At 41.3% G+C, this 24,218-nt stretch overlaps 1 protein-coding gene across 2 annotated transcripts in view; it reads left to right on the top strand.

Moving 5' to 3' along the window:
- Positions 1 to 5,430: 5,430 nt before the first annotated feature.
- CR1 (complement C3b/C4b receptor 1 (Knops blood group)) overlaps positions 5,431 to 24,218 on the top strand; it is a 71,188-nt gene continuing 52,400 nt past the window's right edge. For both annotated transcript variants that reach the window (XM_075996878.1, XM_020284407.2), the window contains exons 1-9: positions 5,431 to 5,571; positions 13,055 to 13,234; positions 13,873 to 13,972; positions 16,398 to 16,483; positions 17,143 to 17,538; positions 18,632 to 18,808; positions 18,918 to 19,020; positions 20,310 to 20,395; positions 22,661 to 22,879. In XM_075996878.1, coding sequence (XP_075852993.1) covers positions 5,457 to 5,571; positions 13,055 to 13,234; positions 13,873 to 13,972; positions 16,398 to 16,483; positions 17,143 to 17,538; positions 18,632 to 18,808; positions 18,918 to 19,020; positions 20,310 to 20,395; positions 22,661 to 22,879 — 1,462 coding nt within the window. In that variant the 5' untranslated portion in view covers positions 5,431 to 5,456. The remainder of the gene's footprint in view (positions 5,572 to 13,054; positions 13,235 to 13,872; positions 13,973 to 16,397; positions 16,484 to 17,142; positions 17,539 to 18,631; positions 18,809 to 18,917; positions 19,021 to 20,309; positions 20,396 to 22,660; positions 22,880 to 24,218) is intronic.

The following is a 24,218-nucleotide window of genomic DNA, read 5'->3' as shown; positions in this document are numbered from 1 at the left end:
TCATATAAGTGGGATCATACAGTATTTGTCTTTTTTGTGACAGGCTCATTTCACTCAGTATAATGTCCTCAAGGTTCCCATTGGTTGTAGCATGTGTCAGAGTTTCTTTCCTTTTTAACGGCTGAGTAATATTTCATTGCGTGTATATACTAAGTTTTGTTTATTCATTTATTGGTTGATGGACATTTGGGTTGTTTCCACTTCTTGGCCATTGTGAATAATGGTGCTAGAAGCATGAGGGTGCAAACACTGCTTTCAGTTCTTCTGGATCTGTAGTCAGAAGTGAGCTACACCTTTTATTCATTCACAGTCGGTACCATTTTCATTTCTCCACATTGTCTGTTCACTCACCTCAAACCATCTGCTCTATGCTACCTTCATCCCTCCTTCCTTCTCTTAGGGGGTGATGAAAACACCCCAGGGTCATTGTCTCAACTTGTCGCTCCACCTCCAAGCTTATCCACATCCACTCTCCCTTACCCTCACTTCCATCTACCCATTTTCACAGACTTTATCTTTCTCTTCTCATCCCTTTCTGCCACTTCCGGGACATGGTTCCATCAGTGTCTCCCATCACCAGCTCCTTCTTTCCACCGACAAACTTCCTCCAGCCCTGTGTGCCTGCAAGTGGCAGCAATGCATCCCACACCGGCTTAGACCAAAGGCGAATCGTATTATATCACATGACAGAGAAGACCCAGGGTGTCATTGACATCTGTCAAAACAGGAATTAAATATTCAAATCTTATGTTTGGGAATCTATGGTATCTCCTGGTTCTGCTTTCTCTTACTTCCTGGCTTCATCCTCTTATAGAAACTGAAAAATTGTCAAAATACTTGCTGACCGTGCCAATGCACATCCTGTCAGACTAGCATTCCAATGTAGAGTTTCGCTTGTCCAATAACTCCTTGAACTGTCCCTTTGATAGCTCTCACTTGTCCAAATAGAGTCACATGCCCCCGAATACACAAATTACTAGGGCCAGGGCAGCGAAACAAGCAGATGACAAGGCCTGAGTTGCCTGTCCAGCCTTGAAGTGGTTCTCAAGTGGGGTGACTTTGCCCCCAGAGGACGTTTGGTGGTGTCTGGAGACATTTTTGGTTGCTACAATTGGAGCAGAGAAGTGTCATTGGCATCTAGTGGGGAGAGGCCAGCCATATTGCTAAACATCCAACAATGCACAGGACACCACAAAGAATTATCCAGCCCACAATGTCAGTAATATCAAAGTTGAAAAACTATAGTCTACCTGAACCTCACAGGACCAGGGGAAAGAGAGGATTTCCCAGTGGAAAAATCTGGGGGCAAACTACAGAGGAAGAAATCCATTTAAAGCAACAGATGTACACCATACCCTTAATCTGAAAACAAATCCTCCCCCAAACCATCCATGCTTCTTTTTTAAAACCATCTCACTTCTCTTTACCACCAAACTTTCTGAAAGAGTGGTTGACCTTAACCAACCATTACAGTCTCAACCATTACAGTCATTCATCCAATAAATAATTATGGAAATCATTTTGTGTGCTAAGCACTATTTTAAGTCTTGGAATTTAGCAGGGATAAACGGCCCTGTCCTCATACAGCTTTTATTCTAGTGGGAGGAAGATGGAATAAGCACATCGTCAGAGTAATAAAATGAAAAAAAAATGGTAGGTACAATTTTTTAAAATTATATAAAGCAGGGAAAGAGGAAAGGAGTTTCTGAATAGATGTGCAATTTTAAATAGTGGCCAAAGAAAGTTTCATTGAGAATGTCACATTTGAACAGAAGAACTCAAGGAGATGAGGTAGCTAGCCATGTGGACAGATGTCTGGGCAAAGAGCATTCCAAGCAAAAGGAACATTAAGTGGAAAAAGAGCTTAAGAGGAAATATACCTGTTTATTTGGAGAAATAATTTGTTTGCACACTAATGGTAAAATCCAGTAGAAAGGGGGAAATAATGATGCTAGAAAGAGGAAGAATTCCTGGAGTGATGTCTTTGAGCAAATGACAACAAAATGAATCTAGGGCACCAGTGGAGAGGCTATCCTGAGATAAAGGTATGAAGAGTATAACTCTACTAATATATAATTAACATATAGATAAGAAGGCTATATAGGCCAAATACAGCTATTTGGATGGAGTGACGATAGAAGATTGTGGAAGGTCTCTTTGATTACTTCTATTATTTTCAGTGAAAAAGAAGCACAAAGCTAATAACAGGGATTTAAAATGATGGAGGAAATGTCAGAGTTCAGCATCAAAATAAAAATATTCAGGCTTGCCGTAGTGGCTCACACCTGTAATCATAACACTTTAGGAGGCAGAGGCAGGAGGATTGATTGAGGCCAGGAGTTCGAGATCAGCCTGAACAACATAGTGAGACCCTGTCTCTACAAAAAATAGAAAAATAAGCCAGGTGTGGTGGCTCATGCCCGTAGTCATAGCTAACTCAGGAGGCTGAGGCAAGGGAATCACTTAAGCCCGTGAGTTCAAGTTTGCAGTGAGCTATGATGATGTCACTGCACTTGAGTCCAGGCGACAGAGTGAGACCTTGTCTATAAATAAATAAATAAATAGTCATTTTGGAGTATGGGCGAGTAAGTGGACTAGAAAATAATAGTGGGAATACCAGGCAGAATTATAATGGTCCGTTTGCAATGAGTTGTCATTAAATTTAAACAAGTCATCATGGCTATGTGTTTTGTTTTGTTTTTCCAGCCACATTCAGTTTCACAGGTACAGGGACAAAATAATGGGGAATTGAATCTAACCAGGGATGCTATTTTGTCTAATGAATATGATAAAGTCACAGAAGGAAGGGCAAGGGAGCTGAGGTTTTGTGCAAGATGGTGGTTATAACAATGCAGCATGGAATTTAACCAGGATGAAAGTGAAGATATGAGAGACCAAGAGATAATAGTAGGATCAGTGGGCTATGGGTGCTGACCAAGACAAAGCTTGCTGGATTCAGTTTCAGGGTACCAGTGGTGAACTAGAAGATAGGATTGGTAGTTGGAGAGTAGGGCAGTTGGAATTATGCAGGGGTGTGACAGCTTCCAGGGTATGGGCATGAGCATCAGTGCCAGGGTAGAGTAGAGGACAAGGTCACTGGCAGAGAAGAGGTCAAGGCACTGAAAGTTCAGGGGTTTGAAAATACCATTGCTACCAATATTGAAATCACCGAGGAATGTGACAGGAGTCATAAATGGAGAAGGTGGCCATGAGCCGGGAGCTAGAACCCGGAGGAGGGGAATGAGGAATGAGGGGAGAAAGCAGATGCCAGGGGATGAATGCAAACACATGTGGTAAAAAGTGACACATTATGATAGCGCGTGATGTAGGGTGGGGAATTGAATCTTCTTTTTTCCTCAGCTCAGTATAATCTGGCTTCTTCTACTCTGATCTCTGCTTTTCTTACTGCCTTCTGAGCTACCGCCTTCCTCTTATGGATCCCTGTGATTATATCAGGCACACCTGGCTAATCCAGGCTAGTCTCGCCTTACCTCAATATCCTTCATTTAATCCAACTGCAAAGTCCCTTTTGCCATGTAAGGTAACACTCACAGGTTCTGGGGATTTGTATGTGAACATCCTTGGGGGGACATTATTCAGCATACCACACACCTCCGTTTCTCTCATTCTGGAATTCTTTATTGTTTTTTAAATTGAAACATAAAAATTGTACATATTTATGGAGTCCAGCAAATGAAACAACAGAGTGATGAGAAAAACCTACAGAATGGGGGGGGGGAATATTTGCAAACTATACATCTGACAAAGGTTAATATCCAGAATATATAAGGAACTCAAACAACTCTATAGTAAAAAGACAAATAATCTGATTTTAAAATGGGTAAAAAAATCCAAATTCTTAAAAAAAAAGACATACAAATGGCTAACAGGTATATGAAAAAAAGCTCAATATCACTAATTATTAAGGAGATACAAATCAAAACCACCATAAGATATCACTTCATTCATTCTTAATAATTCAATAAGTAGAATAATTATTAACCAAAATACAAGAGATAAATGCTGGCAGAGATATGAAGAAAGGAGAACTCTCACACACTGTCAATGGGAATCCAAATTAGTACAACCACTATCGAGGTTTCTCAAAAATTGTATGGAGGTTTCTCAAAAAATAGAAAATAGAGCTATCTCACGATCCAGCAATCCCAGTATTGGGTATATACCCAAAAGAAATGAAATCACTATGTCAAAGAGATATATACACTCCCATGTTCATTGCAGAACTATTTACAATAGCCAAGATATGGAATTAACCCAAGTGTCCACCAATGGATAGGCAGATAAAGAAAATGTGGTATATATTCACAATGGAATACTCTTCAGCCATTAAAAGAATGAAATCCTGTCATTTGTGGCAACATGCATGAACCTGGAGGACATTACATTAAGTGAAGCGAGCCAGGCACAGAAAGCCAAACATACAGCTCATTCTCAGAATCTACAAAAGCTGGAGTAGAGAGTAGGATAGTGGTTCCCAGAGGCTGGGACGGGGTAGACAAGGAGCAGAGATTGTTGAAAGGGTACAGAGTCAGAGGTAGATAGGAGGAATAAGTTTATCCTTGAATTCTTAATCCCCTCCCCTGAGTTTGTCACTCCCTCGTATTTCTTGTTTCAGCAAGTAGCACCACCATTCATTTCTAACCCTGGGGCTAACTCTTGATGCCTTTCTTTTTTTCACCACCAACTTTAAGAAAGGAAGTAACCAAGTCCAATGCCCAAGCAAATGCTGCTCCATCTCCGATATCTTTGTTAATTGTCCACTTTATCAACCCAGCCAGGGCCACCATCGCAGGTCACTGGGGCGGTTGGCAAGAGCTTCCTCACTGGACTTCCCCATCTATTATTGCCCTTATCTAATCTATTAATAGTCCTCTTACCACTACACACACAATTATACTTTTAAAAGGTAAATCTGATTGTCAGTCCCTTTAAAAAAGTCTCTCAGTAGCGTGGCACATCTCAAATCGAGTTGGCTCTTCATATTCCCCGCGCACGCCGCGTGCAACTGTCCGTCCACACCGAGAGCAAGCGCGTTGTTGGCTAGCTACCCACGCGCGCATTCTTGCAAAGCGGAGAAAGTCATGCACGGGCGTGCGGAAGCCGAGCTGCTGCGACGGCGGACCTGGAAGCGCAGGTCCCCTCGCACCGGCGCGGAATCCGTCGGGCAGCCGGAGCGCTGTCCCGTTTTGCTGCTTGTACCTGGGTCCCTAAGGTGGGCGCTGGGAGCGAAACTCCTTCGAAGCAACGCACATGGAGAGTAAACAAGACTTTGCCCACGAAGGGGAAGCTGCGGTCAGTCGCCTTTTGTCCCGGAACCCCGGAACCCCGCAGCCCTCCCCAGCCTCTGGGCGCGGAGCCCGGCGATTGGTCTCTCTCGTTTTCGCTGCGCTGTGCTCCTTACAGCGTCCTCCCTCCAGGTCACATCTGGTCTGCAGATGCGCTCGGGGAGGATGCCGGAGCCTGCCGGGCCGCCGGCGCCCCTTCTCCGCTTCTGCTGCCGAGGAGCCCCGCTGGCGCTTCTGGTGCTGCTCGCGCTGCCCGCGGCCTGGGGTGAGACGCGGGGCGGGCGCGGGGCGGGCGCGGGGCACCGGGCGCACGGCACCCGGGCGCACGGGCATTGCCGCAGGTGGGCGAAGCGCGCGAGGACGCAGGGCGGGTCCCGGAGCCCTGAGGGTGCCGCAGCCCCTCGCTGCCTCTGGGTAAGGACGAGTGGAGTCCCCGCCTGCAGGGGCTCGTGTCGTGCCCAGCGCAGACGCTGACCTGGCGCGGCAGAATTCCTCGCCTTTGTCGCCACTGGCCGTGGCGGAGCGCGGCGCTGATCACAGTGAAAGAAAGGGGGGTTGGAGAATCCGACAAACCCGGGTTCTCACCCCGGAAACTTAACCGTGAGGAAAGTTAATACATCTGTCTGACTCTGTTTCCTCATCTGTAAAATAGGGACTGATACCTCTATTTCCCGGTGTCGCCACCTAAATGGCATGTAGCATGTCAATTTCCTATCACAGTACCTGCGACCGAATCAGTTTCAATCCTCCAACCATTACCTCTGGGCTTGGCTCCCAAGGGTGTCTAAACAAGCTATCCTAGGGGTGCAATTCTCTCCTGAAAACTGCTCTGCGTCCAAATGAACTCCCCCCTTATGCCAAAACACCGCCACCACCAGCGCCATGCACTGAATTGGGAGCCTACTTTAAGACAGATTTCAGGCCAGGAACTTGGGGGTTAGAAGAGCAAACGGAAGCGCCACCACGCTCATTGCAACCAGTTGCAGGTAAAAGGGACAGGAAGGACGTTTACACATGGCAATGTAGAGATAAGTTCAGTACAAAATAAAGCCTATTATAACCATAGGGAAATTTTGAGGCTGCATTTTCTTTTCCTCTCTCGCAGTGGCAAGTCGGTAAACATCTTTTATTAGAACACTTAGTTTTGGCCTCCCTAGAGGTCTTCCTGGCTGGTTAGACTCCTTAGGAACATCTCACTTGAAGTGACAGTCTTAATTATTTTTGTCCAGCCTTTTCCTGACATCTCAGGGTTTGCTTTTCTCTGCCACTAGACATTTTGCATTTATTCTTTGATTGTTCCTCTCTTCTAAGAGAGTAAGGAAAAAAGAAAACCAAGTTTCCGCACAAATTATTAATATTTTATCTCCTTAGACATCAGAAAGTAACCTGTGAGATGTGATAAAATGTAAAATGTTGTTTTTAGAAGAGGAGCGTGCCAAGTAATTCAAGCAATCTGTTGTCAATATTTAGGTATTTTTGTCATTCTTTCAAATATCTGGCCCCCTTCTTAGTGGAATGTTGTTATAGCTTGCCCATGTTTATTAAGTTACTATTATAAACAATCCCAGACACTATTAATTGCAAAAAAAAATATTCATTGAGGTTATCACAATAACCTCCATATATGACACATCCTAAACTATCTACTAATTTAGTTGCTGAAGTAATTTAAATTTCAAAACTGCTGCTAAAATGCCTCCAGTGTGCACCATCCTCTGGAAGTTGAAAGAAGTGTGAGAGTGAGCTGCACCTCCAAAGTGTATTCATATAGAAGTAGGTGGTGGGGCTTAATGAAATCTTAATTAGGAGACTTGACTTCTGATTTTCCCACCCTCTGCTGTTTACTGGCTGGACCCTTGGACCCAGCAAGTCAACTCACACGCCTGGCCCTCAGTGTCCGCTTGTATACAATGAACATAATTGACATTCTGCTCTCTGAGAGGGTTACTGTGACAATCAGATGTGCAGGTGACGGTGTTTTGTAATCTGAAAACCCCCATACATATCTAAGAAAGCTTGACTAAGGATTCAGGCAAGACTACAGGATCACTGGAAAGGGAGAAATCTTAGCTCTAAGGATCAGAAAAGGCTGAGTGGAAGGAGCATGGCTTTAGCAGCACTTAAAGAGTACATCCCAAAACAAGTTGTATAATTTGATTCATGGAGATATTTGTTTTTATATAAGAAACCAGCAGGGAAATTAGGATTATTTTTTTATAATAAGGTACTTGCACTACCCATGAAGTGGAATAGTGTTATTTGGAAGTGAACTCGGATTAGTTGTAAAAAAAAAAAATATATATATATATATATATATATATCTCAAACCCTAGGACAATCACTGAAAAAAGTGCAAACAGAAATGTAACTGACATGCTAATAAAGGAGAGAAAATGGAATTATATAAAATGTTCACTTAAAACCATAAAGGTGGAAAAATACAATGGAAGACAAAAATTGGAACTAAGAACAAAGGCAACAAATAGAAATCAGTAAGAATTATGGTAGATATTAAACTGACTATATCAATAATCACTTTGAGCACCAATGATTTCAATGTACCAATTAAAACACAGTGATTGTCACAATGGATCAAGCAATAAGACCCAGCTTATACATTGTCTCTAATAAGCCCACTTTAAATATAAAGACATACATATATTAAAAGGAAATGGATCGATACAGATATACCATGCTAAGACTAGTCAAAATAAAGCAGGAATAGCTTTATTAATTTCAGACGGAGCACACTTCAAACCAAGACAAGTTATCAGGAATAAAGAAGGCATTGCATAACGAAAAAGGGGTCAGTTCTCCAAGAAGACATAACCATCCTTAATGTGCGTGCACCTTCTGATAGTAAAAAACATGTGAGGCAAAAACTGATAGATCTGTAAGGAGAAACAGATGAATCCATAGTATAGGTGGAGACTCAGCACTCCTCTGCCAGAAATGGGCAGATCCAGCAGGCAGAAAGTCAGTAAGGACAAAGTTGAACTCAAGAACACCATCGATCAACTGGGCATAACTGACAAATATAGACTACTGAATCCAACAGCAGAGAGTACGTACTCTTCTGAGGCTCACGTTCAGGGAAGCAGACAACATGCTGAGGTATGAAAATAGCACACTAATTAAGTGCTTGCAGGACTGTGTTTAATATAGAGTGGACTCTGGCGCCCTCACCTGGTCTCCCAGTTGGAAGACCTGTGCTGTCATCCCTACCGTGTAAAGATGCAAGGTAGAAAGAGGGGCGTTGGTTGCAATGTGCTTCTGTGCTTTTGATCTATTTCAGTTTATGTATGCCCAGATGAGTGGATTTGTGGCTTATTATTATTATCTATTTTTACCCAAAATAAACTTCACATTTGGACACGTAATTTCAAAAGTGTCCTGCACAGAAATACTGGGTGAAGATATAATCATTCTAATAAGGCCAACTCCAGCAGACAATGTGGCAAAGTTGAAAATCTCCTCCCTGGCAAGAACACACACAAGTACATGCTTTTTAAAATTTTTTTAAATGTATTTTTAATCTTTTATCTTTTTTGTTATAATAGGTACATAATTGTGCATATTAATAGGGTACATGTGTTTTGATACAGGCATACAATGTGAATTAATCAAATCAGGGTAATTGGGGTATCCATAACTTCAGGCATTTATCATATATTTGTGTTAGGAACACTCCAATTCCACTCTTAGTTATTTTAAAGTATACCCTAACTTATCGTTAATTATAGTCACTTTGTTGTGCTATTGAATATTGTTCATTCTATCTAGCTATCCTGTTGAGGTAAGTTCCTTCTATACCCAGTTTTTGGAGAGTTTTTTATCATGAAATGATGTTGAATTTTATTGCATGCTTTTTCAGTATCAATTGAAATGATATATGGCTTTTGTCCTTCATTCTGTTGATATCATATGTCACATTGATTGATTTCCATGTGATGAACCATCCTTGTGTCCCTGGGGTGAATCTCACTTGATCATGATCAATAATCTTTTTAATGTATTCTTGAATTCGGTTTGCTAATATTTTGTTGAGGATTTTTGCATCTATGTTCATCAGAGATACTGGCCTATCGTTTTCTTTTTTTGCTGTGTCTTCGTTTGGTTTTGGTATCAGGGTGATACAGGCCTGCCTCAGAGAATGAGTTTGGGAGTATTAACTCCTCCTTGACTTTTTGGAATAGTGTAAGTAGGATTGATATTAGTTCTTTGAATGCTTAGTAGAAGTCAGCAGTGAAGCTATTGTGTCCTGGGCTTTTCTTTGATGGGAGACTTTTTATCACTGCCTCTATCTTGTTACTTCTTACTAGCTTGTTCAGGTTTTGAATTTCTTCCTGGTTCAATCTCAGTAGGTTGTATGTGTCTAGGAATTTATCCATTTCTTCTAGGTTTTCCAATTTATTGGCATATAGTTGCTCATTGTAGTCCCTAATGATCCTCTGGATTTCTGTATTATCAGTTATAATGTCTCCGTTTTCATCTCTGATTTTATTTATTTGGGTCATTTGTCTTTTTTTATTAGTCTGGCTAAAAGTGTGTCAATTTGTTTATGTGTTCAAAAAACCAATTTTTTATTTTGTTGATATTTTGTATTTTCCTGTTTCAATTTAATTTGTTTTTGCTCTGATCTTTATTATTTATTTTCTTCTACTAATCTTTTGTTTGGTTTTCTCTTGTTATTCTAGTTCTTTGAGATGCATCATTAGATTAGTTGAAGCTTTTCTACTTTTTTGATGTAGGCACTTATTGCTATTAACTTTCTTATTATTATTGCTTTTGCGTATCTCATAGATTTTGATGAGTAGTGTTTTCTTTTTCATTTGTTTCAAGAAATTTTTAAATTTCTTTTTTAATCTCTTCACTGACCCACTGGTCATTCAGGAGTGTACTGTTTAATTTCCATGTGTTTGTATAGTTTCCAATGTTCTCAGCTACTGATTTCTAGTTTTGCTCCATTGTTATTAGAGAAAAATCCTTGATATGATTTCAAAATATTTTTGAATTTTTTAAGACTTGTTTTGTGGCCTAACATGTGATCCATCTTTGAAAATGATCCATGAGCTGAGAATGTATTTTCTGCAGCCATTATATGAAACGTTCTGTAACTATTTATTAGGTCCACCAAGTCTATAGTGCAGATTAATTCCATTGTTTTGTTGTTGATTTTCTGTCTGAATGAACTGTCCAATGCCGGAAGTGGAGTGCTGAGGTCTCCAATGATCATTGTATTGTGGTCTAGCTCTCTCTTTGGCTCTGATAATATTTGCTTTATATAACTGGGTGCTCCACTGTTGGGTGTGTAAATATTTAGAATTGTTATATCCTCTTGCATTATCCCCTTTATCATTATATAATGACCTTCTTCGTCTCTTTTTACAGTTTTTGTCTTGAAATCTATTTTAACTGATAGAAGTATAGCTACTCTTGCTCTTTTTTGGTTTCCATTTACCTGGAACATCTTATTCCATCCCTTTATTTTCAGGCTATGTGTGTCTTTATAGGTGGGTTTCTTGTAGACAGAATATCATTAGGTCATGGTTTTTTAATCTATTCAGCCACTCATTGTCTTTTGATTGGAGAGTTTAGTCTATTCACATTCAATTTTATCATTGATACATAAGGTCTTACTACTGCCATGTTGTCATTTGATTTCTGGATGTTTTGTGGGCCTTTATGTCTTCCTTCTTTCCTGTCTTCCTTTGTTAAGGGTGATTTTCTCTGGTAGTATGTTTTAATTTCTTGCTTTTTACTTTTTGCATACATGCTTTCTGTCAGAGGCATTAAGAGGAAGAAATGCTGTTTAGTCTAATCACAACCGAACAAAAAATTGACAAAACCAAAAAAATCTAAAGAATATCCAAAAGACTAGTTGGAATACAGTTTTTACATTCACTATAATTAACAGAGAAACTCACACTGTGACTGTATTTTGTCCCTCCAGATGCTGGTTAATGATCATACTAAGTCATCATGATTAGCAAAGCATTTATTTAAAATGTTCATTTCATCTGTATCATATTTCTTTAAATTTCTATTTATTCATATAAGTTGTGCAATGCATTGTGTACTTATATAATTTATAACTTTATATTTTTAAAAGTGCATCATTTTTTTTTTCTGATAGAGGTGCTTAAGCAGAGCATGTGCAGGTCTCTTCCTTAGAGAGTACAATACGCAGAATGAGCAGCAGAGTGTATTTCAGGTTGACCGCTTATATTTGAGCAGATACGGAAGTGATGGTGTGTTAATTGTGCGTATATCACAGAATAAATCAACCTGCCTTGAATGGAAGGCTTGAATCAGGAGTACGTGACAGTGGGCTGACTGACTCATCCAAGACAAAAACCACAATGAGATAACAATATTTACCCACTAGAGGGGCTAAAATTAAAAAGACTGACCCTACCTAGGATTGGCAGTCAGGTGAAGTAACTGGAAATATAATATCCTGCTAATTGGCAGGCAAAATAATAACAATCACTTTAGAAAACAGCTTGACGGGTTTCCTAAAAAGTTAGACCCACACCTATCATATGACTCAGCATTTCATTCCTAGGTTTTTTAACCAAGAGAAATGAAATCATATATCCACGCAAAGACTTTTACGTGAATTTTCATAGCAGTTTTGTTTGTAATAGCCAAGAGCTGGACATAATCCAAATGTCCTTCAGCAGGTGGAGTTAAATCTAATAGACCTTAAGGGGCTTAGCTGTGTCTAGTATTTAATTTGAAATATGTATCAGAAAAATACACACTTTCATAAAGTGCAGTGTAGCTTTACTTGTTGACTTTGTCTGCTTTCTCTTTGTGCTGAAATGATTGATTTGACAGCAGAGTTCCAACAGTTGTGATGGCTACCGAGGGCCGGAGAGGAGGCTAGTGGTCCGCTAGATCTAGGAGCATCACCGAGACCAAAGATTGATGGTAAAATGCATGAGGGCATCTCGTTACACGAGAGAAAGACAAATGAGGGTAGGATAGAGGAAGCCTCAGCACAGGTGCTTGCTGATCAACTAAGGAAAGCTGTGAATTAGAGTTTCTTCTTCAGTGAAAAATTATACCAGGTTTCCCTGAAAATAAGACCTACCCATAAAATAAGCCCTAGCAGGATTTCTAAGCATTTGCACAATAGAAGCCCTACCCGGAAAATAAGACCTAGTGATGGGCGTGGCTACCCAGCGCGTCTGCACAACCCATGCATTTTGTTGCGGAGCGGTGAAGAAGATGAGCAGCCCTTCTCATCTGCCCCATGACAGCTCTATTGCTCTACTTGAGATATTGGGGCCAATGATTCTAAAGGAAATAGAGTCATAAGAAATTGAAGTTCCAGAAGAAGACAGCTTAACTATATTTGAATAAATGTAGATTGTTGTACTGTACTTAAAAAAAATAACGCATCCCCTGAAAATAAGCTCTAGGTGTCTTCTTCAGGACAAATAAATATAAGATCCTGTCTTATTTTGGGGGAAACATGGTACAAATAGCTTCATCACCTTCAAAATAGCAGGGACTTTTTAATAAGTGGATGCTGATTATTTCTTTCAAAAAGAGCTCATTTCTAAGGTAACTTCTAAAGGAATAAACCCTTTGCCATTATTGAAGAGTTCCTTTTCTTTTGCTTTTTTTTTTTTTTTTTTTAATTTAAATCATGTCTATGAAGAACACTGGAGAGAAAGAGGAAGCAGAGTAGAAGTTTCTCGATTAACCCTGTTTCTTTGGTCTCAATCTCCACCCAGGTCAATGCAGTGCCCCAGCATGGCTTCCATTTGCCAAGCCTACCAAACTAACCAATGAGTCTGAATTTCCTGTTGGGACATCTTTGAAGTATGAATGCCGCCCTGGCTATTTTGGAAAACCGTTTTCTATCTCCTGCCTAGAAAACTCGGTCTGGACAGGAGCTAAGGACAGGTGCAGACGTAAGTCACTCTGGACTGGGAACTCCCTTGTGTCAGTCAAATATCTGTAAGATGTCATGCAATTTGTTCAAATTTTGGGCCTGAGACACATATAACAATAAGTTTGCCCAAGATACGATGCAGGTGAGAGCTATTCTTGTAAATATATCTTCTTACTGTGTTGACTTCTTGGCACCTTCATTACAAGTTCATTTCATGAGAAACAACCATCACAAGGCATGACTGGGGGAAAAATCCCTATTCTTTAGGGGTCTCCCATTTTTCATGACTAAAATTAAGTAATGAATAACTCAGACAAGAAAGAGAAGTAGAATGGAAAATGAGGAAATGAGACAATCTCAGGCTTTGATATCTTTGAATGACAGTGTATAGCATTTTGGTAATAAATACAGTTTACATTTTTCTGGGAGGCATAATGTGGTTAGGAGAAAGATCTGGATGGGGAGTGTTTTTGAAAGTGGTGCTTAGTAGGCAGCTGACCCTGAAGCAGTCTGGTGAGTTTCTCAAGGTGGCAAAATCTGTGGAATCGTCAGAACTGCATATGCTCTTCAGTAAGCTGCAGGCAGGATGGGACATTATGTACCAAAAAAAGTTTGGATTACTCTACCTGGCTCCAAAATTCTGTGTCTTTCTTATAGGTAGATCATGCAAAAATCCTCCAGACCCTGCGAATGGCATGGTGAATGTGACACAAGGGATCCAGTTTGGATCCACAATCAGTTTTTCTTGTGATAAAGGGTGAGTTGGCAGAAATGTTTCTTGGTTCAAGAATTCTAGGACAGGCGGGCATGGTGGGTCATGCCTGTAATCCTAGCACTCTGGAAGGCCAAGGCAGGAGGATTGCTTGAGGTCAGGAGTTCGAGACCAGCCTGGGCAAGAGCAAGACCTCGTCCCTACTAAAAATAGAAAAAAAAATTAGCCAGTCAACTAAAAATAGAAACAACAACAAAATTAGCCAGGCATGGTGGCTAAGTCCCAGCTACTTGGGAGGCTGAGGCAGGAGGATCGCTTGAGCCCAGGCGTTTGAGGTTGCTTTGAGCTAGGCTGATGCCAATGTACTCACTCTAGCCCAGGCAACAAAAGAGAAACTCGGTCTCAAAAAAAAAAAAGAATTCTAGGACAGTAATACTACCTTCTAGTCACATCTCAGAAAGAACAACTAGGCTATTATTATCTACTTTTAAAAGGCCTGGGCTCGGTCGCTTAACTCCTGATTGAAGTGAACAAAGGTATGATGTGATTAGGGGGGAAGTCCGTATCCTTGCTGGAAACCAGGGCGGTGAATATGAGAAAAGTGCAGCACTCACTGGGTGGGAAGAAAGAAAATGGTGGAAAGGTGTGGTCAAACCCACAAATCGCCCTAAGCCAGAGTAGACATTGCTAGAAGAAAGGGAAGGCCACCGAGCGGTTGCGTTAGAGAATAAACCCTAATGTTAAAGATGTATCAGTCTGCTAGAGCTGCCATAACAAAGGACCTCAAATCGGGGGTCTATAAAACAAAAGAAATTTATTCTCTCAAAATTCTGGCAACCGGAAATCCAAAGTCAAGGTGCTGGCAGGACCATGCTTTCTCCAAAGCTCCTAATAGAGAATCCTTTCCTTACCTGTTTCAGCTGTGGTAGCCCCAGGCCTTCCTTGGCCTGTGGCAGCATAACTCTAGTTTCTGCCTCTGTTGTCACATGGCCATCTTCCCTCTGTGTCTGCGTTGTCACGTGGTGTTCTCCTCTCTGTGCTTGTCTGGGTCCAAAGCTCTCTCTTTTTATAAGGGCACTAGTCATATTGACTTTGGGGCCATCCTAATGACCTCACCTTAATTGATGACATCTACAACGACTCAGTTTCCAAATAAGATCACATTCACAGAGACTAGGGGTTAGGATTTCAACATACACTTTTGGGGAAGCAATTCAATCCCTAACAGAGCCCTCTCTGAAAATGTCGAGCATTTGACATTCCTTATTGATCCATCCATAAGGAAACAGCAGTCTTGAGCAATTCTATATACCAAATGTATACAGAACATTCCACCCAGTAGCAGCAGAATGCACGTGCTTTTCTGGTGCACATGGAACATTCTGCAGAATAGATCATAGGTTAGGCTACAAATTCTTCTTAATGAATTGAGAAAATTAAAATCCGATATCAAGCACCTTTTCCAACCTCAATGGTATGAAACTAGAAATCAATAACAAGAGGAAAATTAGAAAATTCACAACATTGCGGAAATTAAACAACACACTCCTGGACAACCAGTGAGTCAAAGAAGAAACCAAAAGAGAAGTCCAAAATATTTTGAGACAAATGAAAATAGAAATACAATATATCAAAACGTATGAAATGTTGCAAACGTAGTTCTAAGAGGAAAGTTTATAGCAATGAACACCTATGTTAAGAAAGAAGAAAGTTCTCAAAAAAACAACGTAGCTTACACCTCAAACTAGAAAAAGAAGAACAGACTCAGCTCAAAGTCAACAGGAGGAAGGAAATAATAATAATAAGGAAATAATACTAAGGAAATAATTAGTAGTAGAGCATCCATAAATGAAATAGAGACTAGAAAAACAATAGAAAAGATCAATGAAACTAAAAGTTGTTTTTTAGAAAAGATACACAAAATTTAAAAACTGCTAGCTAAACTGAGCAAAAAGAGAGAAGACTCAAATTAATAAAATTATAAATGAAAGAGGAGACATTACAACTGATACTACATAAATAAAAAGGCTTATGAGAGACTACTATGAACACTTACACACCAACAAATTGGATAACCTAGAAGAAATGGATACATTCTTAGAAACATAGTTTTCTAAGACTGAATCAAGAAGAAATAGAAAATTTGAACAGACCAATAATTAATTAGGAGATTGAATCAGCAATCAAAAAAATGTATACATGTGAAAGTTTCCTGGAACTCAGGAAGCTTATGATATCTTTTTGAAAACTGAAGCTTGTAGGAAAGAACTATGATCGACCTTAGATGTATATAAAAGTGTGTCATAAGGTAACAAAGAAGATAAATCCCATCCTGCTGAGAAGGCATGAAGAAGAAAGTGGAAAATGTCCTTCTGAATTCTCCGAGATGGTAATCTCTGGGAAGTGTCGATTTGAGCAGGTGGATGACCCCTGTGTTAAGAATATGACATTCCTTGTTCTCTGTCTCCAGGTTCATTCTCGTTGGTTCTTCTTCTGCTACATGCATCATCTCGGGCAATACTGTCGCTTGGGATAACGAAGCACCTATTTGTCGGAGTGAGTTGAAATATTCTTTTCTGTTACTTTTACCAATAAATTCTAACCTTCTCTGGAATTATAAAAAATTTTAATCAAATTCCTTTTATGCAGTCTGTCCTTCTGACAGCTGAAGACAGCTGTAATGTTTTCAAAATTCCTATGAGGATGGCCAGGTGCAGTTGGTCATGCCTGTAATCCTAGCACTCTGGGAGGCTGAGGCGGGAGGATTGCTTGAGGTCAGGAGTTCGAGACCAGCCTGAGCAACAGCGAGACCCCATCTCTACTAAAAATAGAAAAAATTAGCCGGACGTGGTAGCTCGTGCCTGTAGTCCCAGCTACTAGGGAGGCTGAGGCAGAAGGATTGCTCGAGCCCAGGAGTTTGAGGTTGCTGTGAGCTAGGCTGACGCCACTGGACTCTAGCCTGGGCGACACAGAGAATCTGTCTCTAAAAGAAAAAAAGAAAGAAAATGGAAAAGAGTAGAGGAAAACTCTATAACTCTACAACAATATGATTAAAGAACTATTTAAAATGAAAGGAACACGTATTTTATTAATAAGTGCATGTGTTTCGAGGAAATAATGGAAGTGGGAAAGGCAGAACACATACTATTTATGTTCACCTAAGTTACAACTTTGTAAACTTTGTATTTCAATACGCTTGTTTTCTCTTTTTGCAGAAATTCCCTGTGAGCCGCCCCCAGCCATCGCTAATGGAGAGTTGGTCAGCAGTGCAGACTATTTTGAGTACGGGATGGTGGTGACCTACCGCTGCAGACGTGGGAGCAGAGGGGGAAAGGGGTTTGACCTTGTGGGCGAGGCCTCCATATACTGCACCAGCCTGGACGGTCGAGTCGGCGTCTGGAGCGGCCCTCCCCCTCGGTGCATCGTGCCTAACAAATGCACGCCTCCAGACGTGCAAAATGCAGTGATGGTACCTGACAAGCGAAGCCTGTTCTCCTTAAATGAAGTTGTGGAGTTTAGGTGTCAGCCCGGCTTTGTCATGAAGGGACCCGCCAGAGTGCGGTGCCAGGCCCTGGACAGATGGGAGCCAGAGCCGCCCCACTGCTCCAGGGGTGAGTCTGCCTGAGGCCTGGCAGGGTCTACAGATTGCATGCGTTGCCCGAGGGTCGGGAGGTCAGTGTGAGTTCTGAGGGACGGGTGGGTGCTGAGCAAGGTGGGGGAGTAAATCTTCTTGGAGGGAAACAGGAAATTAAGAATGTATGGATGTTTATACACTCGTGTACGTGCGCGTGTGCGCAAATTGAGAAGCAAAGCTAAATCTTGGCAAGAAATGCGATGTTTCCTTGGAATTCTCATAAACAGGTCTATCCATTACTCTTGGGCATAATAATAATTGCTAATATGTAATGAGTGATTCCTCTAGTCAGGCACCATAATACAAGCTATGTGTGCATTTAAGTCTTAAAGCTATGAGGTAGTGACTATTCTTTCCATGTTCTGCAGAGGAAATGCGTCTTATAGAGAGGTTAGATAACTGTCCAACGTGAAATAGACACTAACCTGCAGACGAGAGACTGGAAGCCAAGCCTGCCTGACTCCAGAGCCTTGGCTCTGCCAGTCAGCATCAAGTCAGGAAACCAAAACCCAGTCTAGGGGATCACACCTGTAATCCCAATGCTTTGGGAGGCAGAGTCAGGAGGATCATTTGAGGCCAGGAGTTTGAGACCAGCCTGAGCAAGATTGAGACCCTGTCTCTACCAAAAATAGAAAGAAGTTAATTGAACCCCTCAAAATACATAGAAAAAATTAGCCGGGCATGGTGGCGGATGGCTGTACTCCTAGCTACTCGAGAGGCTGAGGCAGCAGGATCGCTTGAGCCCAGGAGTTTGAGGTTGCTGTGAGCTAGGCTGATGCCACGGCACTCTAGCCCTGGCGACAGAGTGGGACTCTGTCACAAAACAAAACAAAACAAAACACACAACACAACACATTGAGGATGCCTCAGTTCTAGGCACAGTTCTGCACTCTGTCAGTTTTATTCCCCTGCACCCCACGTATGTATTGAGTTATCAACAAAATAAGGGGATTAGCCTGCCTCTTTTAAAATATATATATATATACAGACTCATGATTTTCCTTGCCAGTTTACCTTTGAGGATAAGTTATGTTCACCCAGCTAACTATACTTCGGTTCTCTTTCCCCAGTCTGTCGGCCGCCTCCAGAAATCCCACATGGTGAGCACACACCAAGCGACAAGGACAAGTTTTCACCTGGACAGGAAGTATTCTACAGCTGTGAGCCGGGCTATGACCTCACAGGGCCGGCGTCTCTGCGCTGTACACCCCAGGGAGACTGGAGCCCCGGAGCCCCCACCTGTGCAGGTGCCTGGACTCTCATTTGGGTTTCCAGACCACTCTCTTTCCCCCTCACATGGGAGTCTTATACCCGCTTTGTTTTTTTTTGTTGTTTGTTTGTTTGTTTTCCTCCTAGTGAAATCCTGTGATGACTTCCTGGGCCAACTCCCCAATGGCCGAGTGCTGGTTCCACTTAATCTCCGGCTTGGGGCGAAGGTGTCCTTCGTTTGTGATGAAGGGTGAGTGTGAGCTCGCCTGACCCGCTGGGCATTGCAATTGGGGTTTGGAATTAGTCCAAGAAAGAGAGGTTTGGTGTGGCTTAAATACACACACACACACACACACACCTATACATGTATTCACAGAGATTACCTTTTGAAAGTGTATAGGAAGCAAGAGAAGGAACAAGTAAAACGAATACCATGAGATATGAAGAAGAAGCCGAGACATACGTTAAGTGGCAAATTCATAGGCATATATATATATAGGGGACACATTAAGTGAAAAAAAATTATATTTTCCAAGCAGGAAGGAATATATGAGTAATTTGGAGAGTCTCAGAAAAAAAAATCTCATAGGTAGTGAAATGCTTATTACAAATAGCTAATTTCATTTAAGAATCATTTCAGGGAATTTTTTTTTTAAACCATCAATAGTAAAATACATAATGAGAGTGAAAGTATAAAAATAAACACTGTTTAAAACCTAATCATATATCATCTGGTAAGTAATGGGCTGTGGGCTCTGAAATGGGAGCATGATGGCTGATGTCCATCCTTTGGGGATGGCTATGAACTTGTTTATGGGAATCTCGTGCCCTTCACAGTGGTGTGTATCTCTACGTGGGAGCTATCAGCCATGGGCGGAAAAAAAGCACACGCTCTTGAAATGTTCCAAAGAATCCTTGGTGGGCTCCAGTAAGATTTCAGCAGGCATCAGGGTCCACATTAAGAAGTTTGGACGATGTCATAAAAAGCCATCTCTGTTCTTTTTTCTCCTGGAATATTCGAACTTACTCTTTAATAGCCCAACATGCTATTGTGAGCCCTCTTCACGGCCATCACAAATGCAGGGACAAAAAGACAGTCCCTGTTCTCTGGCCAGTTATTCTCCGTGTTTCCAGTGCAAACCCGGAGCTGTTTTCCTTGTCCTTCCAGCGTCAGAGTTAGAAGGACGTTGCAGTGGAAGACTGGCTTTGCGGTAACGACAACGCGTAGGTTTGTCAGGGTCGTCAGTGAGACTCTGAGTCTGGGTCCGGGGTCAAGGAGATGGTGGCTATGCCGTGACTGCCTTCTTCACTCCAAGCTAGGACTACTGTGGGACCAAGTTACCACGCTGTGCCATTCTATATTGCTCCCTTTCCCAAGGAGGCTGAGATTTTTCTAGAATGAAGCAGCCTCTGCACCTCTGCCACCTGCTGGCTTCAGGTCGTCAGGATCCCGAGATTTTTGGCTGGGGCCTCAGAGTGTGACTTCGGTGGCCTTTTGACTGAAACAACTCACCTATTTACTACCATTTTCTTCTTTAGGTTTCGATTAAAAGGAAGTTCCGTGAGCCATTGCATCTTGGTTGGAAGGCAAAGCCTTTGGAATAGCAGCGCTCCTGTTTGTGAACGTGAGTAAAAGGAGTAACATTTCAGGCCAATCTTGCCCCTTAACCTGTTTACTATTTTTGACCCATGGCTTCCCCCAGTGTGGCTCTTCTATTTTCTAGTCTGAATTATTGCTGAAGAATTGCTTATTTCGGCCGGGCGCTGTGGCTCACGCCTGTAATCCTAGCTCTTGGGAGGCCGAGGCGGGCGGATTGCTCAAGGTCAGGAGTTCGAAACCAGCCTGAGCAAGAGCGAGACCCCGTCTCTACTATAAACAGAAAGAAATTAATTGGCCAACTGATATATATATAAAAAAAAAAAAATTAGCCGGGCATAGTGGCACATGCCTGTAGTCCCAGCTACTCGGGAGGCTGAGGCAGAAGGATCACTCGAGCCCAGGAGTTTGAGGTTGCTGTGAGCTAGGCTGACGCCACGGCACTCACTCTAGCCTGGACAACAAAGTGAGACTCTGTCTCAAAAAAAAAAAAAAAAAAAAAAAAAAAAAAAAAAGAATTGCTTATTTCAATAATATCTTGTTGTGAGTCAATGTGTGCATCCTATCTGATCAGTCTCTGTCATTTTGAATTCTGTGTTCTGTTGTGAAAAAAGCTATGGTGGCTTTCCTCTAGATCCAGAGAGATTAGAAAATGTGAAGCTTTGACAAATTTTTCTTCCTTCCTTTCATTTGTCTTTTAGTCCTTCCTTCTGTCTGTCCTCAGTCTACCCTTCTCTCACTCTCCTGTTCCTTCCTTTCTTCCTTCTTTCTTTTGAGTTTTCTTCCCTCATCAAGGTACCATCACTCTATAATGTTTGTATATATTTGCTAATGCACAATTAAATGTGCATTTATTCAATTCATTATTTATTGAGCACATGCTATGTGCCTGATATTCACCTAGGCCCTGGAGTTATAGCAGTGAACAAGATGAGCTAATTCCCTGTCTGTCCCCATGTTGTTTATACTCAGGTGGAAAGATGGATAAGAAAAAAAAAATCAAATGCTATGGACATAATAGATCCGAGCACAAAGGAATGAGGGAAAAGTAGGGATTAGCATTAGAGAGCGTAGGTGGTTTGACTGCTTAACCTCTCAAAACATGTACCTAAATAATTTACACTGAGAGATTTATAAATAATGAGTTGATTTTTAAAAGCGAGTCTCATGTTCAGAGTCACTACTGATTTCTCCTGGTCTACCCATTTATGTTTTCCCCAACAGAAGATAGGACTTTGCTTCATTTCTTGATCCTAAAGATTGGAAAATATGAGTTTTCATTTTAACAATCAAATTTTACTAAAACATTTGCCTTGCTAGAAATCTACTTGGACATCTTATGGTGCTTTTTATAATTAAACTTTATAAGAACAGAAATTATATACATTAATAGATCCTTGCTGTCCGAGCAACCCAGTGCTCCTTGAAGTGACATGGCAAATGGTGTTCTACTGTCCTGTATTACAGCTCAGGTACTCATTGCACTACTGAAGCTTTTTCTTATTTTTCACGACTCTTACTAGTTAAAGTAGCTCCTTCCAAATTCCAACCCTAATTAAAAACACCAATTTGAAGTAAGGAGGGGAGTAATCTAAACAAATAAGCAGATGCCAGAAAAAAAAATTAACAATCTGAAGCCTGACAAGAAAGTAAAGAGAGAAAATAAATCATAAACAGACCCAGAAATTTTAAAAAGCAAAGCAGTCTGAAACCATTTAGAGTGTTTTTTTTTTTTACAACGATCTGTCTATGTTTTAACTCTTTGTGGCAAGTGCTAAGGTAGTGATTAGATTGACGGTCAATATAAATAAGTAATCAAGGAAAGGTTTCATCTTTTTAAGGTGATTGGCACACAGGCACACATCTTAGAAATACTTCCTGGGACTGGAAGCTTCTTAGAGGACAAAGACCTTGTTGGTGGCTCTTCAGCACTCTGTCCCCAGGGCCCTGACAAGTGGCTGACACAGAATAAATGCTGAATTAATCTGTGGTGACAAATGAGTCACCCTCTAAAATGGCTGTTTTTCTTCTGTAGAAGTTGTGGTACTTAATCAAAGGTGTAAAGTTTCTATTATCCAGAAAACTTAATTATCTGGAAGAAACAGGATAGGCAAATTTCTTTTGTACTATTGCAAGAAACTCTGATGGAGATCTCATTTCCTCTGGTTCATCTCTTCAAAAGCTTGATGCCTACTGTCATCTCCTTCGCTTTTTTTAAAACAGCACCAATCATGGCAGAATACCTCTGATAAAAACTCCCTGATGAAACTGAGAACTCTTACCTTCTTTTCAGCAATCTTTTGTCAAAGTCCTCCAGCCATCGTTCACGGGAGACACACAGGAAAACCTCTGGAAGTCTTTCCCTTTGGAAAAGCAGTAACTTACACATGCGACCCCCACCCAGACTTGGGGGCGACCTTTGACCTCATTGGGGAGAGCACCATCCGCTGCACAAGTGACCCGGAAGGGAACGGGATTTGGAGCAGCCCCACCCCTCGCTGTGGACTTCTGGGTTCGTGCACATTTCCCCACATCTCAAATGGGTTCAGCATATCTAAGCCAGGGCCTCTCCATATTTCTGTAATTACAGCGCGATATTTATAATACTTGTGCACCTGGCACAATTAAATGCCAAACCAACAATAAATGGTTCCAAGGTATGTCAACACATAAGATTCTGATGACCTTCGCAGCTGCAGGGGCTGGTGAAGAGGGAGGGAGGTGGAGGACGGTGGGAGTGTCCTTAATTAGAATTAGAAAAAAAATTTTTCAAACCATAAGAATTGAAAACAAATACCTATCAATCTTAACTAGTGTAAACTATACTATCCTCACAGATTTTGGAGGGGAGCACAGGCCAGGAGGGAGCAAAGCTAGGCAAAATCTATTTTAATTACCTATTTGTCCTGAGATCCTATGTATTCTCTTTGAAAATTGGGCTGCATTATCGACACACCACTAAGACTCCCTTAGCCCTCTTGGACTAAGTTCTACATTAAAATAAGGCTTAGCCCCACACAAGTTTTAGCCCCTGCAGTCTTCCTACTTTGGTGGAAAGAAAAAGCAAAGGGGGAAAAGCAAAATAAAGAGACTGTGAATTTCTAAGATCTGGAGAAGGTTGATTAAGACACCCAATCCCCTAAGTCACCCACCTTCAGAAAGTGAAGACAGGAAGGAGGAAGTAAGCTGTAGAAGGGATCCTAGTCCTGGCAAAACACACTGCCCAGTGGGCAGCTCTAAGAGAAAAGAGCTGTTCTAAAAGGAAAGGGGCCTTCAGGTGTGGTGGTGCATGCCTGTAGCCCCAGCTACTCCAGAGGCAGAGGCAGGAGGATGGTTTGGGCTCAAGAGTTAGAGGCTGTAGTGAGCTGCGATCATACCTGTGAATAGGCACTGAACAGTTTGGGAAATATAGAGACCCCATCTCTACAAGCAATAATAATAAAAAAGGAAGGAAAAGAAAGGGAACACATACTAGTCACTCAGAAGCCATTTTTGTCCTTTCCCATCCAACACTCTTGGGATGCACCTATGAGCCTATTTACAAATGCAATACCTAGATTTACCAAATCAAGGGACACAAGGAATCTTGTGTGAATAAGTTCTCTGATGTCTAGAAGAATTTCTCCTACATTTTCTTCTCGAACTTTTATGGTTTCATGCCTTACATTGAAGCCTTTTATCCATCTTAAATTAATTTTTGTATATGGCAAGAGATGGGGGTCCCGTTTCATTCTTCTGCATGTGGCTATCCAGTTTTCCCAGCATCATTTATTGAATAGGGCTTCTTTTCTCAGCAGCTGTTGTCTGCTTTGTTGAAGATCAGTTAGTTGTAGTAGATGATTTTATATTTG

This window comes from Microcebus murinus, chromosome 23, assembly GCF_040939455.1.
Source record: "Microcebus murinus isolate Inina chromosome 23, M.murinus_Inina_mat1.0, whole genome shotgun sequence".
Lineage (NCBI taxonomy): Eukaryota > Metazoa > Chordata > Mammalia > Primates > Cheirogaleidae > Microcebus > Microcebus murinus.
The sequence above is the reverse complement of the archived record's forward strand: the minus strand, read 5'-3'. Positions and strand labels throughout refer to the sequence as shown.